The 19,005-nt window shown below is 42.9% G+C and overlaps 1 protein-coding gene and 1 long non-coding RNA gene across 3 annotated transcripts in view; one reads left to right on the forward strand and one right to left on the reverse strand.

Annotated features, from left to right (window-relative positions):
• Positions 1–19,005, forward strand: part of LOC309502319 (E3 ubiquitin-protein ligase SH3RF3-like) — a 149,355-nt gene that overhangs the window by 121,688 nt on the left and 8,662 nt on the right. Inside the window, exons 5-8 of one of the 2 annotated variants that reach the window (XM_082174674.1) lie at positions 2,553–2,644; positions 5,768–5,938; positions 16,070–16,296; positions 18,135–18,412. In XM_082174674.1, the coding sequence (XP_082030800.1) occupies positions 2,553–2,644; positions 5,768–5,938; positions 16,070–16,296; positions 18,135–18,412 (768 nt within the window). The remainder of the gene's footprint in view (positions 1–2,552; positions 2,645–5,767; positions 5,939–16,069; positions 16,297–18,134; positions 18,413–19,005) is intronic. The other variant, XM_082174675.1, reaches the window with a different exon arrangement.
• The window catches only part of LOC309502440, a 113,571-nt gene that overhangs the window by 6,021 nt on the left and 88,545 nt on the right, over positions 1–19,005 (reverse strand). The gene's annotated exons all lie outside the window — the stretch shown is intronic.

The following is a 19,005-nucleotide window of genomic DNA, read 5'->3' on the forward strand; positions in this document are numbered from 1 at the left end:
AATGAACGGCCAGATGTCTCTGTTCAGATCCGGTTGTGGATTATTGTGCGTTTGATTCATTCAGTTCAGATGCGCAGAGGAACATTAGGCTGATTTATGGGGAATTTGATTCTCTGTGTTGTTTATTCAGCTATAGTTCAGCATCGCTGTAGATTTAACAAGAACAATGAATCATTAAGAAGTGAGGAGGATGTGTGTTTGACCCACAGGGATTTTAAAGTGGTTTTATTTGTCCATGTATTTGTCCATGTATTGTCCTAAAAACATGGTTCATGATTCGTCCTCATCTCGAATTTGATTAATTTATGTGATTCAGTTTCATGATTCAGTGAAATCAATCAAATGACTCTGATTCAATGATTCACTCAAAAATGATCACTGAAGTCTTCGTGTCATTTTTGTTTGTTTGTTCACCGATATTTATCCAGGCAAATATATAATATATAAAAATATAAATATGTAATGGAATAATTATTTTTTTTTACGTTTTTGAATGAAGGCTGCATCTAAAACACTGTAACAATTGTGAAATATGATTACAATTTTAAAATAGCAGTTTTCTATGTGAATATATTTTAAAATGTAATTTATTCTTGTGATGGCAAAGCCGAATTTTACATTAACATTATTTTATTTTCTTAAATCCACATTTTTGACCAGATTTTTCATTGTTTTAGTATAAATATCTTTCGGTCAGTATTGCTGTTTATGACCATATATTGTTAAATTGGTGCATATAAATGGAAATGATTCAATATGATTCTTCCTTTATTGAATAGAATTTACTGTGTTTCTTAAATGAAACCTATTGAATGTACTTGACTGCAATGACTGATTGATTCAAATCTCCTATTCAACATTATTTCAGAGTAAATCCAGAAGTATGCGGAGATATATTGAATGCCATAGTTATTTGAGCTGTATCGTTGGGTCGGTTCTCTTGACCTTTGACCCGGGCTCAGCTGGTCAGTTCCAGTTAGAGCGTTGGGCTCCATTAGTGTTCTGAGGTCAAAGGTAAATCTCTGGAGGTTTGCCTGATTGAAACAGACGGATCATGTAAATTCCCATAATGCATCCTGCCGGCAGCCTCGGGAGCCATTAGTGGAAACCCCGGAAAGATCCGTTCAGTTTAAAGGAGAGCTTTACCTGTTTGACCTCATAATGGCAGACAGGCAATTTTTAAATCAAAACAGTGGCTTTGTTCAGAATCATACTAATATATATACAAGCTGCTGTGAGGAATGTGTTGTGCTTTTACATATATTTTAAAAGTTTGTAATACTTAAAATAAAATAAAAATCTATATATGTGTGTGTGTGTACACTTGTATTATATATTAACAAACTTTTTAATCGCAAGTTATCAATTTGAAAGCAATATTAAAATGATTACACACACAGTGTATGTGTATATATATATATATATATATATATATATATATTCTTTTTTTATTTTTTTAGTATTATGGTATTTTTGTATTTTATAGTATTTTAAGGCAATATTTGGGTTAGTGTACTCCCTGAAAGGAGAAGAAGGAGAAGGTGAAGGAGAAGGTGAAGGTGAAGGAGAAGGAGAAGGTGAAGGAGAAGGAGAAGGTGAAGGTGAAGGAGAAGGAGAAAGTGAAGGAGGAGGAGGAGGAGGTGAAGGAGAAGGAGGAGGAGAAGGAGGAGGTGAAGGAGGAGGTGAAGGTGAAGGAGGAGGTGAAGGAGAAGATGAAGGAGGAGGAGAAGGTGAAGGAGAAGGTGAAGGAGAAGGAGAAGGAGAAAGTGAAGGAGGAGGTGTAGGTGAAGGAGGAGGTGAATGAGAAGGTGAAGGAGGAGGTGAAGGAGGAGGTGAAGGAGAAGGTGAAGGAGGAGGTGAAGGAGAAGGCGGAGGTGAAGGAGGAGGAGAAGGATAAAGTGAAGGAGGAGGTGAAGGAGAAAGTGAAGGCAGAGGTGAAGGTGAAGGAGGAGGTGAAGGAGGAGGAGGTGAAGGAGAAAGTGAAGGAGAAGGAGGAGGTGAAGGAGAAGGAGAGGGTGAAGGAGAAAGTGAAGGAGGAGGTGAAGGTGAAGGAGAAAGTGAAGGAGAAGGAGAAAGTGAAGGAGGAGGTGAGGGTGAAGGAGGAGGTGAAGGAGAAGGAGAAAGTGAAGGAGGAGGTGAAGGAGAAGGCGGAGGTGAAGGAGGAGGTGAAGGAGAAAGTGAAGGAGAAGGTGAAGTAGGAGGTGATGGAGAAGGTGAAGTAGGAGGTGATGGAGGAGGTGAAGGAGAAGGCGGAGGTGAAGGAGGAGGTGAAGGAGAAAGTGAAGGAGAAGGTGAAGTAGGAGGTGATGGAGAAGGTGAAGTAGAAGTAGAAGGAGAAGGAGAAAGTGAAGGAGAAGGTGAAGGTGAAGGAGGAGGTGAAGGTGAAGGAGAAGGAGAAGAAGGAGAAAGTGAAGGGGAAGGGGAAGGGGAAGGAGAAGGTGAAGGAGGAGGTGAAGGTGAAGGTGAAGGAGGAGGTGAAGGTGAAGGTGAAGGTGAAGGTGAAGGTTAAGGTGAAGGAGAAGGTGACTGCATGTGTCTGGTTGTCTCCACAGGACTCTGTCTCAGCGTCTGCTGTTCCTCCTCGCGTCACGTCTTCAGCCGGAGAACTTCTCGCCGCCGCTAAAGTCCAGCTGCCTCTCAACATGTGAGTCCTCGTACACACACACACACACACACACACACACACACACAGTCATCACAGAGATGTCTGCTTTTACATCTGTAACAGTGTTTGCTCATCTGCAATATGTCTCTAAGACGTTTATGTTTTCGATTGAATGTAAAACTGCTTTTTTTCTAAGACGTTTCTCAGACGTTTGGACACAACAGATGTTTTCCAGATTAAATGCAGACATCTTAGAGACGTACCTGTGATATCTAGGTTCTATACATTACTATTCATTTTATTTTCATGAATTTCTGTCAGGACCACTACCGTCAAATACGATTGACAATTAGCATACAGTTTGGATTGGCGGAATGGTTCCGTTCTGGGCGAGACTGGGCAGCCTAGCATGGATAAGAGCAGGGAGAGCAGCAATAATCCCCCTCAGGGTAAACAGAACAGAACCAACATGAATGCTTGCAAATATATTTGATTCAAGATTTTAAAGTACAACATTATTCTATAATTATTCTGATTCAAGGGGAATCAGAATATCAAATCCTGACAGGGCGAGAGGAGGAGCTGGGGATGGAGGAGGGTAATTAGCTCCTGAGAAACGCGATAGCTGCTGATAATACTGAAGGAGCTTATATATGTATATGGTGATAGGTGTCGTATTCCTATAGGTAGATGTGAATCAGCTGAGGGTCAGCTGATGCGAGCTTGACTAACGTGACCTGCCAGAACTAACGCTACGCTTGATTTTTATTTTTATGTATATTTATTTTTATTTGACTGAAATACTGTAGATAAAATCTATATTTGTAGGGAAATTTAATATATGATTTAATTTTTATATAATAATAATTCAATGTATAATGCATATTCATATGTGATATATTTGATTTAATAACATTAAGGGCCCTATCTTGCACCCAGCGCAATTGACTTTGTACACAACGCATGTATCATTCTTATTTTGCACCCGACGCACAGCGGACTTTTCCCTCCACAGACGCACGTCGGTAAAATAGGGAATGAACTTGCGCTCTCGGGGGCGGTTCAGCGAAAAGAGGAGGCGTGTTCCGGCGCAAACGTTCCCAGGAAAAACCTAGTCTAAAGTCAGTGGCGCGTTATTCAGATGCTATTTTAAGGGCGCATGCTTGGCCATAATGTAGCGTGTGCACAACGCTCATACACTTTGATTCTCTCATCTACACACAGACGCAGCAGTTCTCATTTTTGCAAATCATACATTATTACAAGGAAAAATATTAACACACGAGGATGAAGATGTGAAAAAATAGGCATAAATCTAGCTTACACATTTACCAAAATGATTATACGCCTGTTTAACCGAAGCTAATTTGGGTGTGTTTCTCCATCTCCAATGTCACTTCTCTGTGTTTTACGGCCCTGACGAGAACGTCGGTCTCCTCGGCTGTGAACCGCTCCTGGCAAATCCGCCGTTATAATAGCAATCCGCCATGGAACAAGCGCTCCTGCTCTTAAAGGGAATGTGAGATGACACTCTGATTGGTTTATTTCACGTTATGCCCAAACCACACCTATGAGTAATGAAGCTACTTCAGACCAACACATTTTAGATTTGCGTCGGGCGTAAGAGTCATTTATCCCGCCGGTATAATAGCAACAGCGCCCAAGACCCGCCCACAAAGTTACTTGCGTTTCGCGTTTGATACTTGTGTTTCAGATCGTTAAAATAGGGCCCTTAGTCAAATATGAATATAGCCTACATAATATATATATATATACATCAGCTGATGTGATTGATTATGTCAGGATCATATGTTTGAAGGATTAGTGTGTGTTCACGTCGGCGGTCTGTGTTTTTTAAGCTCGTCATGTGAGAGATTCATACAATCGCTGTGTTTTAGCAGCGGACTCGATTTGATTGGGACTCGTAATAAATTGCTGCTGTTGTAGTTGATCAATCCTCTACAGAGAGGCCTCAATCCTGCGTCACACACACGTTGATTAAGTTTAGTGAACAGTAAAAAAAAAAACTCTGATTCTTTGGAGTCTGTGTGTTTTTGTAGCAACATATTTAGTGAAATGACACACACTTTCAGCTTTTGTTAGCCTGTCAGTGCAGCGAATCCCTCATGCCCCTCATTTCTCCATCCGCTCGACTCCGTGAAGGAAAAGCAAAGTGATGATGGTGTTTTATTCTCTGCAGTCTCTCAAGTGCGATTAGAGTCGCAGCTCTACACACACACACACACACACACACACACCGCAGTCTCCGCAGGGTGACAAAACAAAGTGTCTTCTCGGTGGTTTTCTCTGTCATCTCTAGACGCCATGTTTACTGTTGAATTCTATAGAATAGAGTTAAATATTAATAGATTTGGTGCCATTAGTTAAGTAATGGATAATGTACATCCAGCCGGTTGTTAGAATAAACCCTGACAGGGTGATCAGGACCCGACGTGAAGCGGATGATCATTATCCCGCTTATTACACGGCTACTTGCCACATCAGTAAATAATTAGACGCGAAATATTAATCTGAGTTGAAATATGTTATTAGCTCTTTAAACGCAAAGCTTCACGGAGAGAGCAGTTTCAGCGGCAAGATCAAACTAGACGGTGATTTAAGAGATACAGTCATAACACTTATTACACGCATTTCAACACATAAATAATTATGGAGATAAGAGAGATTGATTACAGATTAAACTGTTTTAAATCGTACCTGTTTGTATCTTATAATCCAACAGTGTATAAAACAATAGTCACAAAATGGCCGCCGCTGCATTTGAATGAAACGAGAGAGAGCGAGTCCACGATACTGGATGGCATAATTAAATAACTACACACAAAATATTGATTCAACTGAGTTTTGATATTTTATTAGCTCACCAATCGCAAAACTTCCACGAAGAAAAACCGTAGCGAGTGTATAGCGCCGCTGACTTCAGTGACCCGGATGAGCCTGTGTTTCTGTTGTTTTCTGGGAATAATATACCGGCGTGATTGACCAATCAGAATCAAGCATTCCACAGAGCCGTGTAATTAACATTAACAATTAGCGATACATTTGTGCAAACCTGGTTAAAACTTAAAATACCCTATTTGTGAGCATAAGATTATCAGGAATATTGTTTGCTCATTATTATATATTTCTCATTTTCCGCAGCTATCTGGCCATGTACGCTTACAAACCGCAGAAGGCCGACGAGCTGGAGCTGCGTAAGAGCGAGATGTACCGCGTGACGGAGAAGTGTCAGGACGGGTGGTTCAAAGGAACGTCACTGCGCTCCGGAGCGTCGGGAGTTTTCCCGGGAAACTACGTCACGCCCGTCTCCAGGTGAGGGAGTCACGTCTCACGTTCATTACTGAAACTAATGCGTCGGCTGTATGTGCTCATCACTGAAGCAGTTCAACCTTCACCACATTAAAAACCGCCTCTCAGTCCTGCTGTTCATCATATACACCTGAGTGTTTGAAATATTAAACATATTATTGAGTAGGCTATCATATTATTTTCACATCTTATCTATATTATTGTAGAGCATTTCCCTATTTTGGTTTGAGTGGATATTAGTCAGTTTTCAAAAATTAGACATAAATGGAATACAAGAAAAATTTCAGAATTATGAGTTATAAATGCAGAATTATGAGGAAAAAGTTTGAATTTTGAGTTATAAATGCAGAATTTAATAAGTCAGAATTATGAGTTATAAATGCAGAATTATGGGAAATGGACAGAATTTCTAAATATAAATGCAGAATTATGAGGAAAAAGTCAGAATTATGAGTTATAAACAATTATGAGGAAAACGTTAGAATTATGAGTTATAAATGCAAATTATAAGAACAAAAGTCAGAATTGAGTTAAACAATTATGAGGAAAAAGTTAGAATAATGAGTTTTAAATGCAGTATTATGAGCAAAAATTCTGAATTATGAGTTGTAAACTGAATTATGAGAAAAAAGTCAAAATTATGAGTTATAAATGCAGAATTATGAGGGAAAAAGCCAGAATAGCAAAATATAAACGCAGAATTATGAGGAAAAAGATGGAAACATGCTTCAAAGCATCCTGCTTGTTTTCATGTTATTATTTGAATAATCAAGTCATAATTATTTGCAGGTTTCTGTGTTTGAACAGAGCAGATTTCTAAAGATCTGTTTTATAGAAACACAAACATTCGTTTTTACACGTTACAGAATGTGCTGTTGAACAGAATTGATCCAGACCTGATTTTACAATATTTCTAGTATTATTTCATCTTTTATTGAGCCGATCTTTTATCTTTCAGCCGATCTTTGGGTTTGTTTCGACTCGCAGTAACAGTAAAATGAACGAGCAACAGAAAGAATGTTTCCCTTGAGTTTCCAGATGCTTATCTCCAGCTGAAGGCCTGGATCAGCTCCGCTCAGTGCAGGTGTGTTTTACATGCGCAGGCTTTAATGACCAGAGTTGAGAAGGTGAAATTGCTCCGCTGACACACTGATTAGGATATATAGCTGATGCATTAGAGCTGCGTTTCCACAGGAGAGAATCTGGAGAGTCTATTACTAGATCTTAGAGCTGCACGATTAATCATTAAAAGGTCCTGATCTCGATTCAAACACCCACATGATCTTATTCCTCAATGACAGCGATTCGTCTCTATTAAATCTTTGACAAATCCGATCATAGCAAACATTCAGATCTGCGTTCTGAGCCAGAGAGAGCATTTGTCATGTATAGATATGAAACAGCTTCACAAACAGTCTTTTCAAACACACAGTATCATTATTTCTGTCTTACAATCATTCAGAAGCACTGGGATAAAAGTTTATAGTTCGGATATAAACACTGATGTCTACGGTAGTGATCGTAATAGAGTAAATCACCTTTTGAAGGTAACTTGATGTTTCAAATAAAGATTGTATTGATTACATTGTTACACCAGTAGGTGGCGACAAGTGACTGTTAAAAAATGTGTGTAGTGAACCATCTATTCAAGAGATTTGTTCAAAAATGCTGATTCATCCAGTAATGAAACACTTGGAAGTCTTTACAGTTTTTCTCGATTGTTTACACACATTTTCTGAAAGCATGCCTCATATTCTCAGAACTCTACACACAAATAATAAAAACACACACAATGGGCAAAACCCCTCAATTCTCCTTCAAAATGAAACTTTACATTCAAAACAATGTTATTTCTTCTCAAAATGGTATTTTGTTTTCAAATGACACAAACAAACCATCATATGAATAGACATTTATAAGAACCAGTTGAACACTGATGTGCTCAATGTAAAACACTATGATGAATGGAAAACACTTCTTCTCCATTCATCATAATGACTTAGGCCTTTTTTTGTTCAGTGTTACACTTACTACAGACAGTACATACAGAAGTGTGTTGTAACATATTTGAGAATATTGTTTTTATACTCAGAACACACAAATACATGGTAACAAATATATTTTATTTTTCCCACAAAAACAATGTACACAGTGTACATCCCAACCAACACAAAGTTGTACATACAGTGGTCTACATACAAAACAACAGAATAATTTACTGTATACAGTTACAGTAAAAAAACTAAAAAACAATGTTGGTCTCCATTGCTCCATTGAAGAGCTCACCTGTTGAAGAGCTGACCTGTTGAAGAGCTGACCTGTTGAAGAGCTGACCTGTTGAAGAGCTGACCTGTTGAAGAGCTGACCTGTTGAAGAGCTGACCTGTTGAAGAGCTCACCTGTTGAAGAGCTGACCTGTTGAAGAGCTGACCTGTTGAAGAGCTGACCTGTTGCCCTTTATGCTAAAGCTCTGATTGCTAATTGTAAAACTGTGTGACGGGTGTTTGCCCATGTGATGAGTCAGTGTGTATATCTGAATGGCAGTGTGTTCCTTGTGAACACAAGAGATTTTCTGCATGAAAATTGTGCCAAAAGCAGAGAATTGTGTGTAGTGTTTTGAAAAAAGTGTGTTTTAGAAGTACAATTTGAGTGTAAAGCAGGAATTGTGCTTGTAGTTTAGCAGAATTGGTTCAGGGGGTTGGTGAATGAGTTACATGTTGTGGTCATTGTGTCTCAAGTACCAGAAAATGTGTGTAAACAATTGAGAAAAACTGTAAGTGAGTCATTGAATCATTCACTCCAGAGATTTGTTCAAAAACACTGATTTCATCCAATAATGCAACAAGTAAAGTCTTTGGGCCCTATTTTAACGATCTGAAATGCAAGTGTCAAGCGCAAAGCGCAAGTAACTTTGTGGGCGGATCTCGGGCGCTGTTGCTATTTTCCCGGCGGGATAAATGACTCTTGCACCCGACGCAAATCTAAAATGTGTTGGTCTGAAGTAGCTTCATTATTCATAGGTGTGGTTTGGGCGTAACGTGAAATAAACCAATCAGAGCATCATCTCACATTCCCTTTAAGAGCAGATGCGCTTTTTCCATAGCGGATTGCTATTGTCACAGTGTCTGGTTTATGTTCTTTGGGTCACCACTAGATGTCCTCCTTCCTCACGGTGTCCAGCACACTCTTGGACTACATTCCCCATGATCCTTGTCTTTTCATTGCACTCAGCTGTCCCTTATCACTGATCATTGCACTCAGCCTGTTTCCCATTATCATTGTCATTTCCCTGTGTATAAATACCCTGCCTGTTTAGTGTTTGTTACGGAGTCCTTGTCTTAGAGCACACCACTTTTGAGTACTGCCTTCCTGCCTGTCTGGTATTGTTCTTGTTTTTGGATTGCTTCTCTGGTTTTGACCCCTGCATGGACTGTTTGTGAGTATGGATTCCCCAATAAATCAACTGCTTTTGGATCTTTAATTCCCTGTGTGTGTGTCGTGACAGAAGGACTCCGTCACAAACATAGATCCAGCATTATGGGGTTTCGTATCCTTCCCCCCAAGACGGAGAAGGAGAGGAGGGGACGGGTCCAAAACTTAATGGACCTACGCCAGCAGGGCCAGCCGGTGGGATGTCTGGCCCAAAGGTTTTGGACCCTCTCTAGAGGGTTGGAGTACAATGACTCGGCATTGAAGGAATTCTTCAATGTCTGTTTGGATGACCCATTGCCTGGGTGGGAGATGAAGGGGCTGGAGATCCTGGATTTTTGGGGATTTACCAGCTATCTTCAGCATCGGAGCCAGTGGGATACTCCAGTCCTGCCTCCGGTGGTCCAAGTTCCAGTGGTCCCGAGTCCGGTGGTCCCGAGTCCGGTGGTCCCGAGTCCGGTGGTCCCGAGTCTGGTGGTCCCGAAACGGAGGAGGAGAAGGAAGACTCCCTCCGTGACTATCCCGGTGGTCCCAGTGCCGGTGATCTCAGTGCCGGTGATCTCAGTGCCGGTAGTCTCAGTGCCGGTGGTCCCAAATCCAGTGGTCCCAGTTCAGGTGGTCCCGAGTCCGGTGGTCCAGAGTTTGGTGGCTCATAACACTGAGACCATCCCGGAGGTGACTACCGTCCCTGAAGCACCGCCCAGGCGTCTTGCTCTGCCCGCACCGCCCAGGCTTCTTGCTCTGCCCGCGCCGCCCAGGCGTCTTGCTCTGCCCGCGCCGCCCAGGCGTCTTGCTCTGCCCACACCGCCCAGGCGTCCTGCTCTGCCGACCCCGCCCGAGCTGCTCGCACTGCCTGCGCCAACCCAGCGATCCATCCCGTCTGCCCAGCCAGAGACTGTTCACGTCACGTCTGCTCAGCCTGCAGAGCCTGTGTCCCCGGACAAGATGGCCGCCGTCGCGCCTGTGCCTGAGTCGGTGGTGTCTGTTCCTGAGCCTGAGCCCTCAGTGACCGCAACACTGGCCATTATGGCCACAGCCATGTGGTGTGTGTGGGCTACGCACACACTTGAGTCGGTGGTGTCTGTGCCTGTGTCTGTCCCTGAGCCTGCGTCTGCTCCTGAGCCGGAGCCAGTGTCGTCTGCTCCTGAGCCGGAGCCAGTGTCGTCTGCTCCTGAGCCGGAGCCAGTGTCGTCTGCTCCTGAGCCGGAGCCAGTGTCGTCTGCTCCTGAGCCGGAGCCAGTGTCGTCTGCTCCTGAGCCGGAGCCAGTGTCGTCTGCTCCTGAGCCGGAGCCAGTGTCGTCTGCTCCAGTTCCTGAGCCGGTGGAGTCTGCTCCAGTTCCTGAGCCGGTGGAGTCTGCTCCAGTTCCTGAGCCGATGGAGTCTGCTCCAGTTCCTGAGCCGGTGGAGTCTGCTCCAGTTCCTGAGCCGGTGGAGTCTGCTCCAGTTCCTGAGCCGGTGGAGTCTGCTCCAGTTCCTGAGCCGGTGGAGTCTGTTCCAGTTCCTGAGCCGGTGGAGTCGTCTCCGCCGTGGCCGCCCGAGGGGTCGTCTCCGCCGTGGCCGCCCGAGGGGTCGTCTCCGCCGTGGCCGCCCGAGGGGTCGTCTCCGCCGTGGCCGCCCGAGGGGTCGTCTCCGCCGTGGCCGCCCGAGGGGTCGTCTCCGCCGTGGCCGCCCGAGGGGTCGTCTCCGCCGTGGCCGCCCGAGGGGTCGTCTCCGCCGTGGCCGCCCGAGGGGTCGTCTCCGCCGTGGCCGCCCGAGGGGTCGTCTCCTCCCTGGCCGCCTGATGGACTGTCTACTCCGCCCTGGCCGCCTGAGGGGAGGTCTCCGCCATGGCCGCTCGATGGACTATCTGCTCCGCCCTGGCCGCCCGATGAGTGGTCTGCTCTGCCTTGGCCGCCCGAGGGAAAGTCTCCGCCCTGGCCGCCCGATGGACTCTCTGCTTCGCCCCGGTCGCCGGTTAAGCTGTCAGCTCCTGTTCCCCTCCATGGACCTGGCCCCCCATCCCTCCCCCTGATCCTCCATCGTTGCACCTTCATCCTGGACTTTTGTTGGGTTTTTGTTATGTCTTGGAGCGTCTGGTAGCCGCTCCGTAGAGGGGGGGTTATGTCACAGTGTCTGGTTTATGTTCTTTGGGTCACCACAAGATGTCCTCCTTCCTCACGGTGTCCAGCACACTCTTGGACTACATTCCCCATGATCCTTGTCTTTTCATTGCACTCAGCTGTCCCTTATCACTGATCATTGCACTCAGCCTGTTTCCCATTATCATTGTCATTTCCCTGTGTATAAATACCCTGCCTGTTTAGTGTTTGTTACGGAGTCCTTGTCTTAGAGCACACCACTTTTGAGTACTGCCTTCCTGCCTGTCTGGTATTGTTCTTGTTTTTGGATTGCTTCTCTGGTTTTGACCCCTGCATGGACTGTTTGTGAGTATGGATTCCCCAATAAATCAACTGCTTTTGGATCTTTAATTCCCTGTGTGTGTGTCGTGACAGCTATTGTAACGGCAGATTTGCCAGGCGCGCGCCAGGAGCGGTTCACAGCCAAGGAGAGCAACGGTCTCGTCACGGCCGTAAAAGAGAGAAGTTACATTGAAATGGAGAAACCCACCCAAATTAACTTCGGTTAAACAGGCGTATGATAATTTGGGTAAATGTGTAAGCTAGATGTATGCTTTTATAATACATTGTCTATCTATCTATCTATCTATCTATCTATCATCTATCTATCTATCTATCTATCGTAATAATGTATGATTTGAAAAAATGAAAACTGCTGCTTCTGTGTAGATGAGAGAATCAAAGTGCGCGTTGTGCACACGCTACATTGATTATGGCCAAGCATGCGCCCTTAAAATAGCATATGAATAACATGCGCAACGCGCCACTGACTTTAAACTATTTTTTCCTGGTTAGTGGCTCAATTGTTTTCTAAACCATCAAAATAGCATGAAGGAACGTTTGCGCCGGAACACGCCTCCTTTTTTTGCGCTGAACCGCCCAGGGAGCGCAAGTTCATTCCCTAGTTTAGCGACGTGCTTCTGTGGAGGGAAAAGCGCGCTTTGCGCGGGTGCAAAATAGGAATGATACATGCGTCGGTGTACAAAGTCACTTGCGCTGGGTGCAAGATAGGGCCCTTTGTGTGAGTCATTGAATCATTCACTCCAGAGATTTGTTCAAAAACACTGATTTCATCCAATAATGCAACAAGTGAAGATTTTGCGTGAGTCATTGAATCATTCATTCAAGAAATTTGTTCAAAAACTCTGATTCATCCAATAATGCAACAAGTGAAGACTTTGCGTGAGTCATTGAATCATTCATTCAAGAGATTTGTTAAAAAATGCTGATTCATCCAGTAATGAAACACTTGAAGTCTTTGCGTGAGTCATTGAATCATTCACTCAAGAGATTTGTTCAAAAATGCTGATTCATCCAGTAATGAAACACTTGGGGCCCTATCTTGCACCCAGCGCAAGTGACTTTGTACACCGACGCATGTATCATTCCTATTTTGCACCCGCGCAAAGCGGACTTTTCCCTCCACAGAAGCACGTCGGTAAGTTAGGAAATACACTTGCGCTCCCGGGGGCGGTTCCGCGCAAAGAGGAGGCGTGTTCCGGCGCAAACGTTCATTCATGCTATTTTGCAGGTTTAGAAAACAATTGCGCCACTAACCAGGAAAAAATAGTTTAAAGTCAGTGGCGCGTTGCGCATGTTATTCATATGCTATTTTAAGGGCGCATGCCTCGGCCATAATCAATGTAGCGTGTGCACAACGCGCGCTTTGATTCTCTCATCTACACAGAAGCAGCAGTTTTCATTTTTGCAAATCATACATTATTACGATAGATAGATAGATAGATAGATAGATAGATAGATAGATAGACTATTTATTATAAAAGCATACATCTAGCTTACACATTTACCCAAATTATCATACGCCTGTTTAACCGAAGTTAATTTGGGTGGGTTTCTCCATTTCAATGTAACTTCTCTCTTTTACGGCCGTGACGAGAGCGTTGCTCTCCTTGGCTGTGAACCGCTCCTGGCGCGCGCCTGGCAAATCTGCCGTTTCAATAGCAATCCGCTATGGAAAAAGCGCGTTTGCTCTTAAAGGGAATGTGAGATGACGCTCTGATTGGTTTATTTCACGTTACGCCCAAACCACACCTATGAATAATGAAGCTACTTCAGACCAACCCATTTTAGATTTGCGCCTGGCGCAAGAGTCATTTATCCCGCCGGGAAAATAGCAACAGCGCCGAGACCCGCCCACAAAGTTACTTGCGCTTTGCGCTTTGACACTTGCGTTTCAGATCGTTAAAATAGGGCCCTTGAAGTCTTTGCGTGAGTCATTGAATCATTCACTCAAGAGATTTGTTCAAAAACACTGATTCATCCAGTAATGAAACAATCATTGAATCATTAATTCAAAGGATTCATTAAAAAATGCTGATTTACAATGAAACAAGTGAAGTCTTTGTAAGTGTGACATTGAATCATCATTCATTCAAACTAATTTTTTACTGTAGTAACATTGTAGTGACATTTTGTCTGAACCTCATACTAAATGGCATGTTATTTTGTTTAGTTGTCTATTCACAATTGTGGGAGAATCATGATCTCTATTTTAAACAAACAAAAAAATATTCTCAGTTTATCAGAATCATGCAGCTTGAATCTGTTTGAGTCTCTAAATTTTCATCATCATCATCATCATCATCATCATCACATGTTTGCCGAGGTTACCTGTGAGCCTTTGCATCTGGTGTGTTGAAAAACTCCTGAAATAAACGTGCAAATGTTTGCGTTCCCAGTGCCGTTTTAGACGTGTGAGTCTCAGCTGTAATTGGTGAAGTTGCATTTGCAGAAACTTCATGTGTGACAGGCGAACAAACACCTTTTTCATCATGCAATGACAGCAGCGATAACGATCCTTAGTCGAGGCGAATCCTCCCAAGTGTGTGTGTGTGTGTTTTCACACAGGTGGAGTCGTGTAGCGTCTGTAAACACATTAAGCCACGGCTCCGGGCTTCTGGGAATCATTTTCCCTCAGGTGGCCTCCATACGGGAGGGTCAACATAAAAACGTGATCTGTTTCACTTAGAGAGGCTGATATCTGAGGAATCCATCGCTGTAAATCCTCATCTCTCCTCTGTCTGTACAGGTTCGCTTCAGTCTGATTAATGCAGCACAAAACGCCACAGTAAATGAAGTCATTACACGTTAAATGTCAGCAGACACAGAAGATTTGAGTCGCTCATTCCTGCATCATGAACTATACAGAATAATAAAGAGTTTAATGGTTACTTGAGTTTATATTGCAGTTCTGTGACAGTTTATAACTACACAAAATAGGTTTAATGGGGTTCTAGATAAAACTCTAGGGTTCTTGACTCAATTTTAAAGAACCCTTTATGTCAAAAAGTTCTATAAACGGAGAAATGTCTTAAATGATTGGATAATACTTTCAGGTTTAATAGGTTATTTAATTTTTCTTCCAGTGATCTATGAATAGGATCATTCTACATATGTCCTGAAATGAGACCTTGGAAAACCTTGGATATATGAGGGATTTTTTGGATCTGAAAAAGTCACGGAAATGAATAAATACTTAAAAAAGATACGTTTTAAAAAGTTGAGAATGACTAGAAAAATTATTGGTGATAAAAAGTGTAAAGGTTGAAGAACATTCACTTAAACTGAAACTTCTTGAATTATAGAATTTGATTTGAATTAACTATAATTATTTTATGTAATAACACTTTATCATGAGGTCTCGTTTATAAGCATTGGTCAATGCATTACCGCTTTTTACAAGATGTAATATAAGTTTCAGGTGTCCCCTGAATGTGTCTGAAGTTTCAGCTCAAAAAAACCCACAGATCATTTATTATACCATGTTGTAAATAAGTGGAAGAAAAAACATGCTGTTTTTGTGCATGTATCTTTAAATGCAAGTGAGCTGATTGTCCCCGCCCCCTTTCCAGAAGAGGGCGGAGCCTGTACAGCTGGTGCCTCGGATACTCTGCCAAAAACTAAAACATCTGTTTGGTTTTGACTATCACAGTCGGTTATGCCTGTGAACGTAAACAGCAGGGAAAGAAACTGCATGTATATATTAGATCTGTGTATTAAAGTGAAAGCAGTGTAATATACAGAACCTACTGCTGTTTTTATGATTAATTCATAAAAACAGAAAATCACTCACTGCTCTTGACTGAATAACTTTAGTAGCTTTAATAAGAATACTTTTCTTACTTGAATGCTGCTGTTAAACGCTCTGGCGAGGAGATAAACATGCTGACTGTGTGCAGCTCACTGAGGGGAGGAGCTATGCTAATAGGGTGGAGTCTGTCAGCAGTCGTGGGCGGGGCCTGTGCAATGTGATGTCACAAAAGCTAGAATCTGCTTGTTCTGAGACACTGCTTATGATTTATGGGGATTAAAAAAAGGAGAGTGGGTGTATTTTTACCAGTATAGGGTGGTTGTGTCCTCATGTTGTGTGATTGTGTGTCCTCATGTTGTGTGATTGTGTGTCCTCATGTTGTGTGATTGTGTGTCCTCATGTTGTGTGATTGTGTGTCCTCATGTTGTGTGATTGTGTGTCCTCATGTTGTGTGATTGTGTGTCCTCATGTTGTGTGATTGTGTGTCCTCATGTTGTGTGATTGTGTGTCCTCATGTTGTGTGATTGTGTTTCCTCAGGGCCCCGTTTGCGGTCGGTCAGACGCGGCCGTGTCTCCCAGGATCGGCTCAGGCGAAGGTGGCTCCTGGATCCCCGGGCTCCGCCGGCCCCTCGAGTCCCGTCCTGATGTCCTCGGCGTCTCGCTCCGGCTCGCCGCTCTCCAGCCCGTCGTCTCCACACATGAAGAACTGTCTGCGCTTGTCCAGTCAGCAAACTGTCAATCAAGCGCGGTCCGCCATGCAGCTCGGTGAGTCGCCAGCAGAACACTCAAAAGAGGAATTAGAAAATCTGACTAATCATGATTTGAGCCCTTTAATGAATTCACGTTTCAGGTAGAGTGTTTGCTGTTCAGGGCGGGTCTATGCTAATACTGCAGTGTCCATCAACAGTCGTGGGAGGGGCTTTTGTTCAGCTCACTCAGGGTGGGTCTATGCTAATACTGCAGTGTCCATCAACAGTCGTGGGCGGAGCTTGTGTACAGCTCACTCGGGGCGGGTCTATGCTAATACTGCAGTGTCAGTCAACAGTTGTGGGAGGGGCTTGTGTTCAGCTCACTCAGGGTGGGTCTATGCTAATACACCAGTGTCAGTCAACAGCTGTGGGAGGGGCTTGTGTTCAGCTCACTCAGGGTGGGTCTATGCTAATACACCAGTGTCAGTCAACAGCTGTGGGAGGGGCTTGTGTACAGCTCACTCAGGGCGGGGCTATGCTAATACACCAGTGTCAGTCAACAGTTGTGGGAGGGGCTTGTGTACAGCTCACTCAGGGCGGGGCTATGCTAATACACCAGTGTCAGTCAACAGTTGTGGGAGGGGCTTGTGCAAAAGTACGTCACATTGCCCCGAATCTGAGAACGCTTTTTCTGAGACAGTGCTTATGATTTATGGGGAATAAAAAAAAAACACTGGGTGGATTTTTATCACTAGGGTTAGTGGTTGGTTGTGTTGTGTTCACACACTGCCAACACACATTTATGTTCAAACACCATGTAAATTTTGTATAGTAGGTGCCCTTTAAACTGAAATAAAAAAAGAACAAAAACTATGTAGACATCTTAAAAAACAAATGAAAATGAGAACTAAATTTCTAACTCAAATTAAAATGACTAATTCAAAATATTAATAAAAGCTAGTGTCTGAATATACTGTAGCAGTGCATATTGTTTATTATTACTGAAGCTTTCTGCAGTGTTATTTGTCTTCACACACACACACACACACACACACACACACACACACACACACACAGTTTTTCCCGCGTGTCAGCTCAGCGCCAATGAAGCGTGTGAACGTGATGCGCTCTGTAATCTATTCAGGTCAGATCGGCGCTCACTGAAGACGCATTAGCTGGTAAAGGAGCTTGTTAAAGCATTTTACAGCTCAGATAAGACGTCTGTTGTAATGAATGCCTTGCACCTGCGTTGGCAGTAATTGCCGGGTTGCATTCTCGGCAGTTCTTGAACTTCGAGGAGCGAAGCTTGTGAAGCGGCGCAGAACGGCGGGACGGGACACCGTCTCACTGCAAATCAGACCTGCTGTGACATCATCTAATCACATGACGACACACACATGGTTTGAAATTAACACCCGTCAAATGCGTGTAAAATCAACAGTGGCGGGTAACGCTGTCAAATCATGAGCCAATTTGGCATGTTACTTATTATGTTTACTCACTTTGCTGGGAAGTTCGTGTAAGACAAATCTGCACAGATTTAGCGCAAATACTGAACTGAGTATTGATCTGTCCACCTAAAATACATTTTGGGTGAAAAGGATGAGGATGAAAGAGGAAGGGAGGAGATGCTGGATGACAGGATTTTGTTTGAATAAGAAATAAATGTATAAAATCCTAATTTTATAATATTTATATAAATATATATCTAAGCTGTGACATAGTTAATCTGGTTTATTTCTTTTTTTTTTCTTTTTTTTCTTTTTTTTATTTGGCTAGTAGAAGTTCTGAATTGGCCAGTAACTTAAAAATTTTGTAGCCAAATTGGCCGGTGAGTGAAAAGGTTCATTTCAAACCCTGAGCACATACATATATGTGACAAATGACTAATTGCATATAAAATGATTGAAACAGTCCACAGTCCTCCGGCGAGCAGCAGCCCTGAGCGACCCACGGCGTCCGTGACCCCTCTGCGACCCCAGGCCAGCCCGTCCCGCCCCCCCGCTCGACCCCTGTCGATGGTGGCGACCCCTCAGGTGCACCCGCTCTCTCCTAACCCGAGCTCTGCTCGACTCCTCATGAGCTCCGCCTCCTCCGCCATCACACCGCCCAACGTCACCGCGGCTCACCTGAGCGCAGGAGACGCTTCTGCTCACGGACTCCACAAACTCCAGGACAAGAAGGTGGAGAAGGTCAGTCATGCTCATTAACATATTCATAGAAGCTCATTAGTATATTTAAATTCATGGTAATAATAAATCAAATTCATTATGACAGAAATTTGGATTTTATTATGCATTTATTGTGCCTCATGATTACTAGTATATGAATATATACTAGTACTAGTTATCATAGTATATCGATATAACTAGTACCAGTTATCATTGTATATCATAGTATATGAATATAACTAGTACTAGTTATTATAGTGTACTAGTTTTCATAATATATGGATACAACTAGAATATGAATGTATACTAGTACTAGTTCTAAAAATTGATCAAAATAACTAGAATATGAATATATACTAGTTGTTCTCAAGGTTTATCAAAACTAGTATACGAATATATTCTAGTACTAGTTATCATGAGGGACAATAAATGTCAATAAAAATAAAATGTTTAAATTTTTCAATAAAAAAAAGACTAAATAAATGTTTGTCATTCCCCGTTCACCATCTCAGAGTCAAACAGCAGCGTTATAACAATCAGCAATCCTTTAGAAATGCTTAGAAAAACTCAGAACATCAGTGGAGAAAGGCATATAGTTCATCATAACATCGTAA

Source organism: Leuciscus leuciscus (genome assembly GCF_965113295.1).
Source record: "Leuciscus leuciscus genome assembly, chromosome: 7".
Lineage (NCBI taxonomy): Eukaryota > Metazoa > Chordata > Actinopteri > Cypriniformes > Leuciscidae > Leuciscus > Leuciscus leuciscus.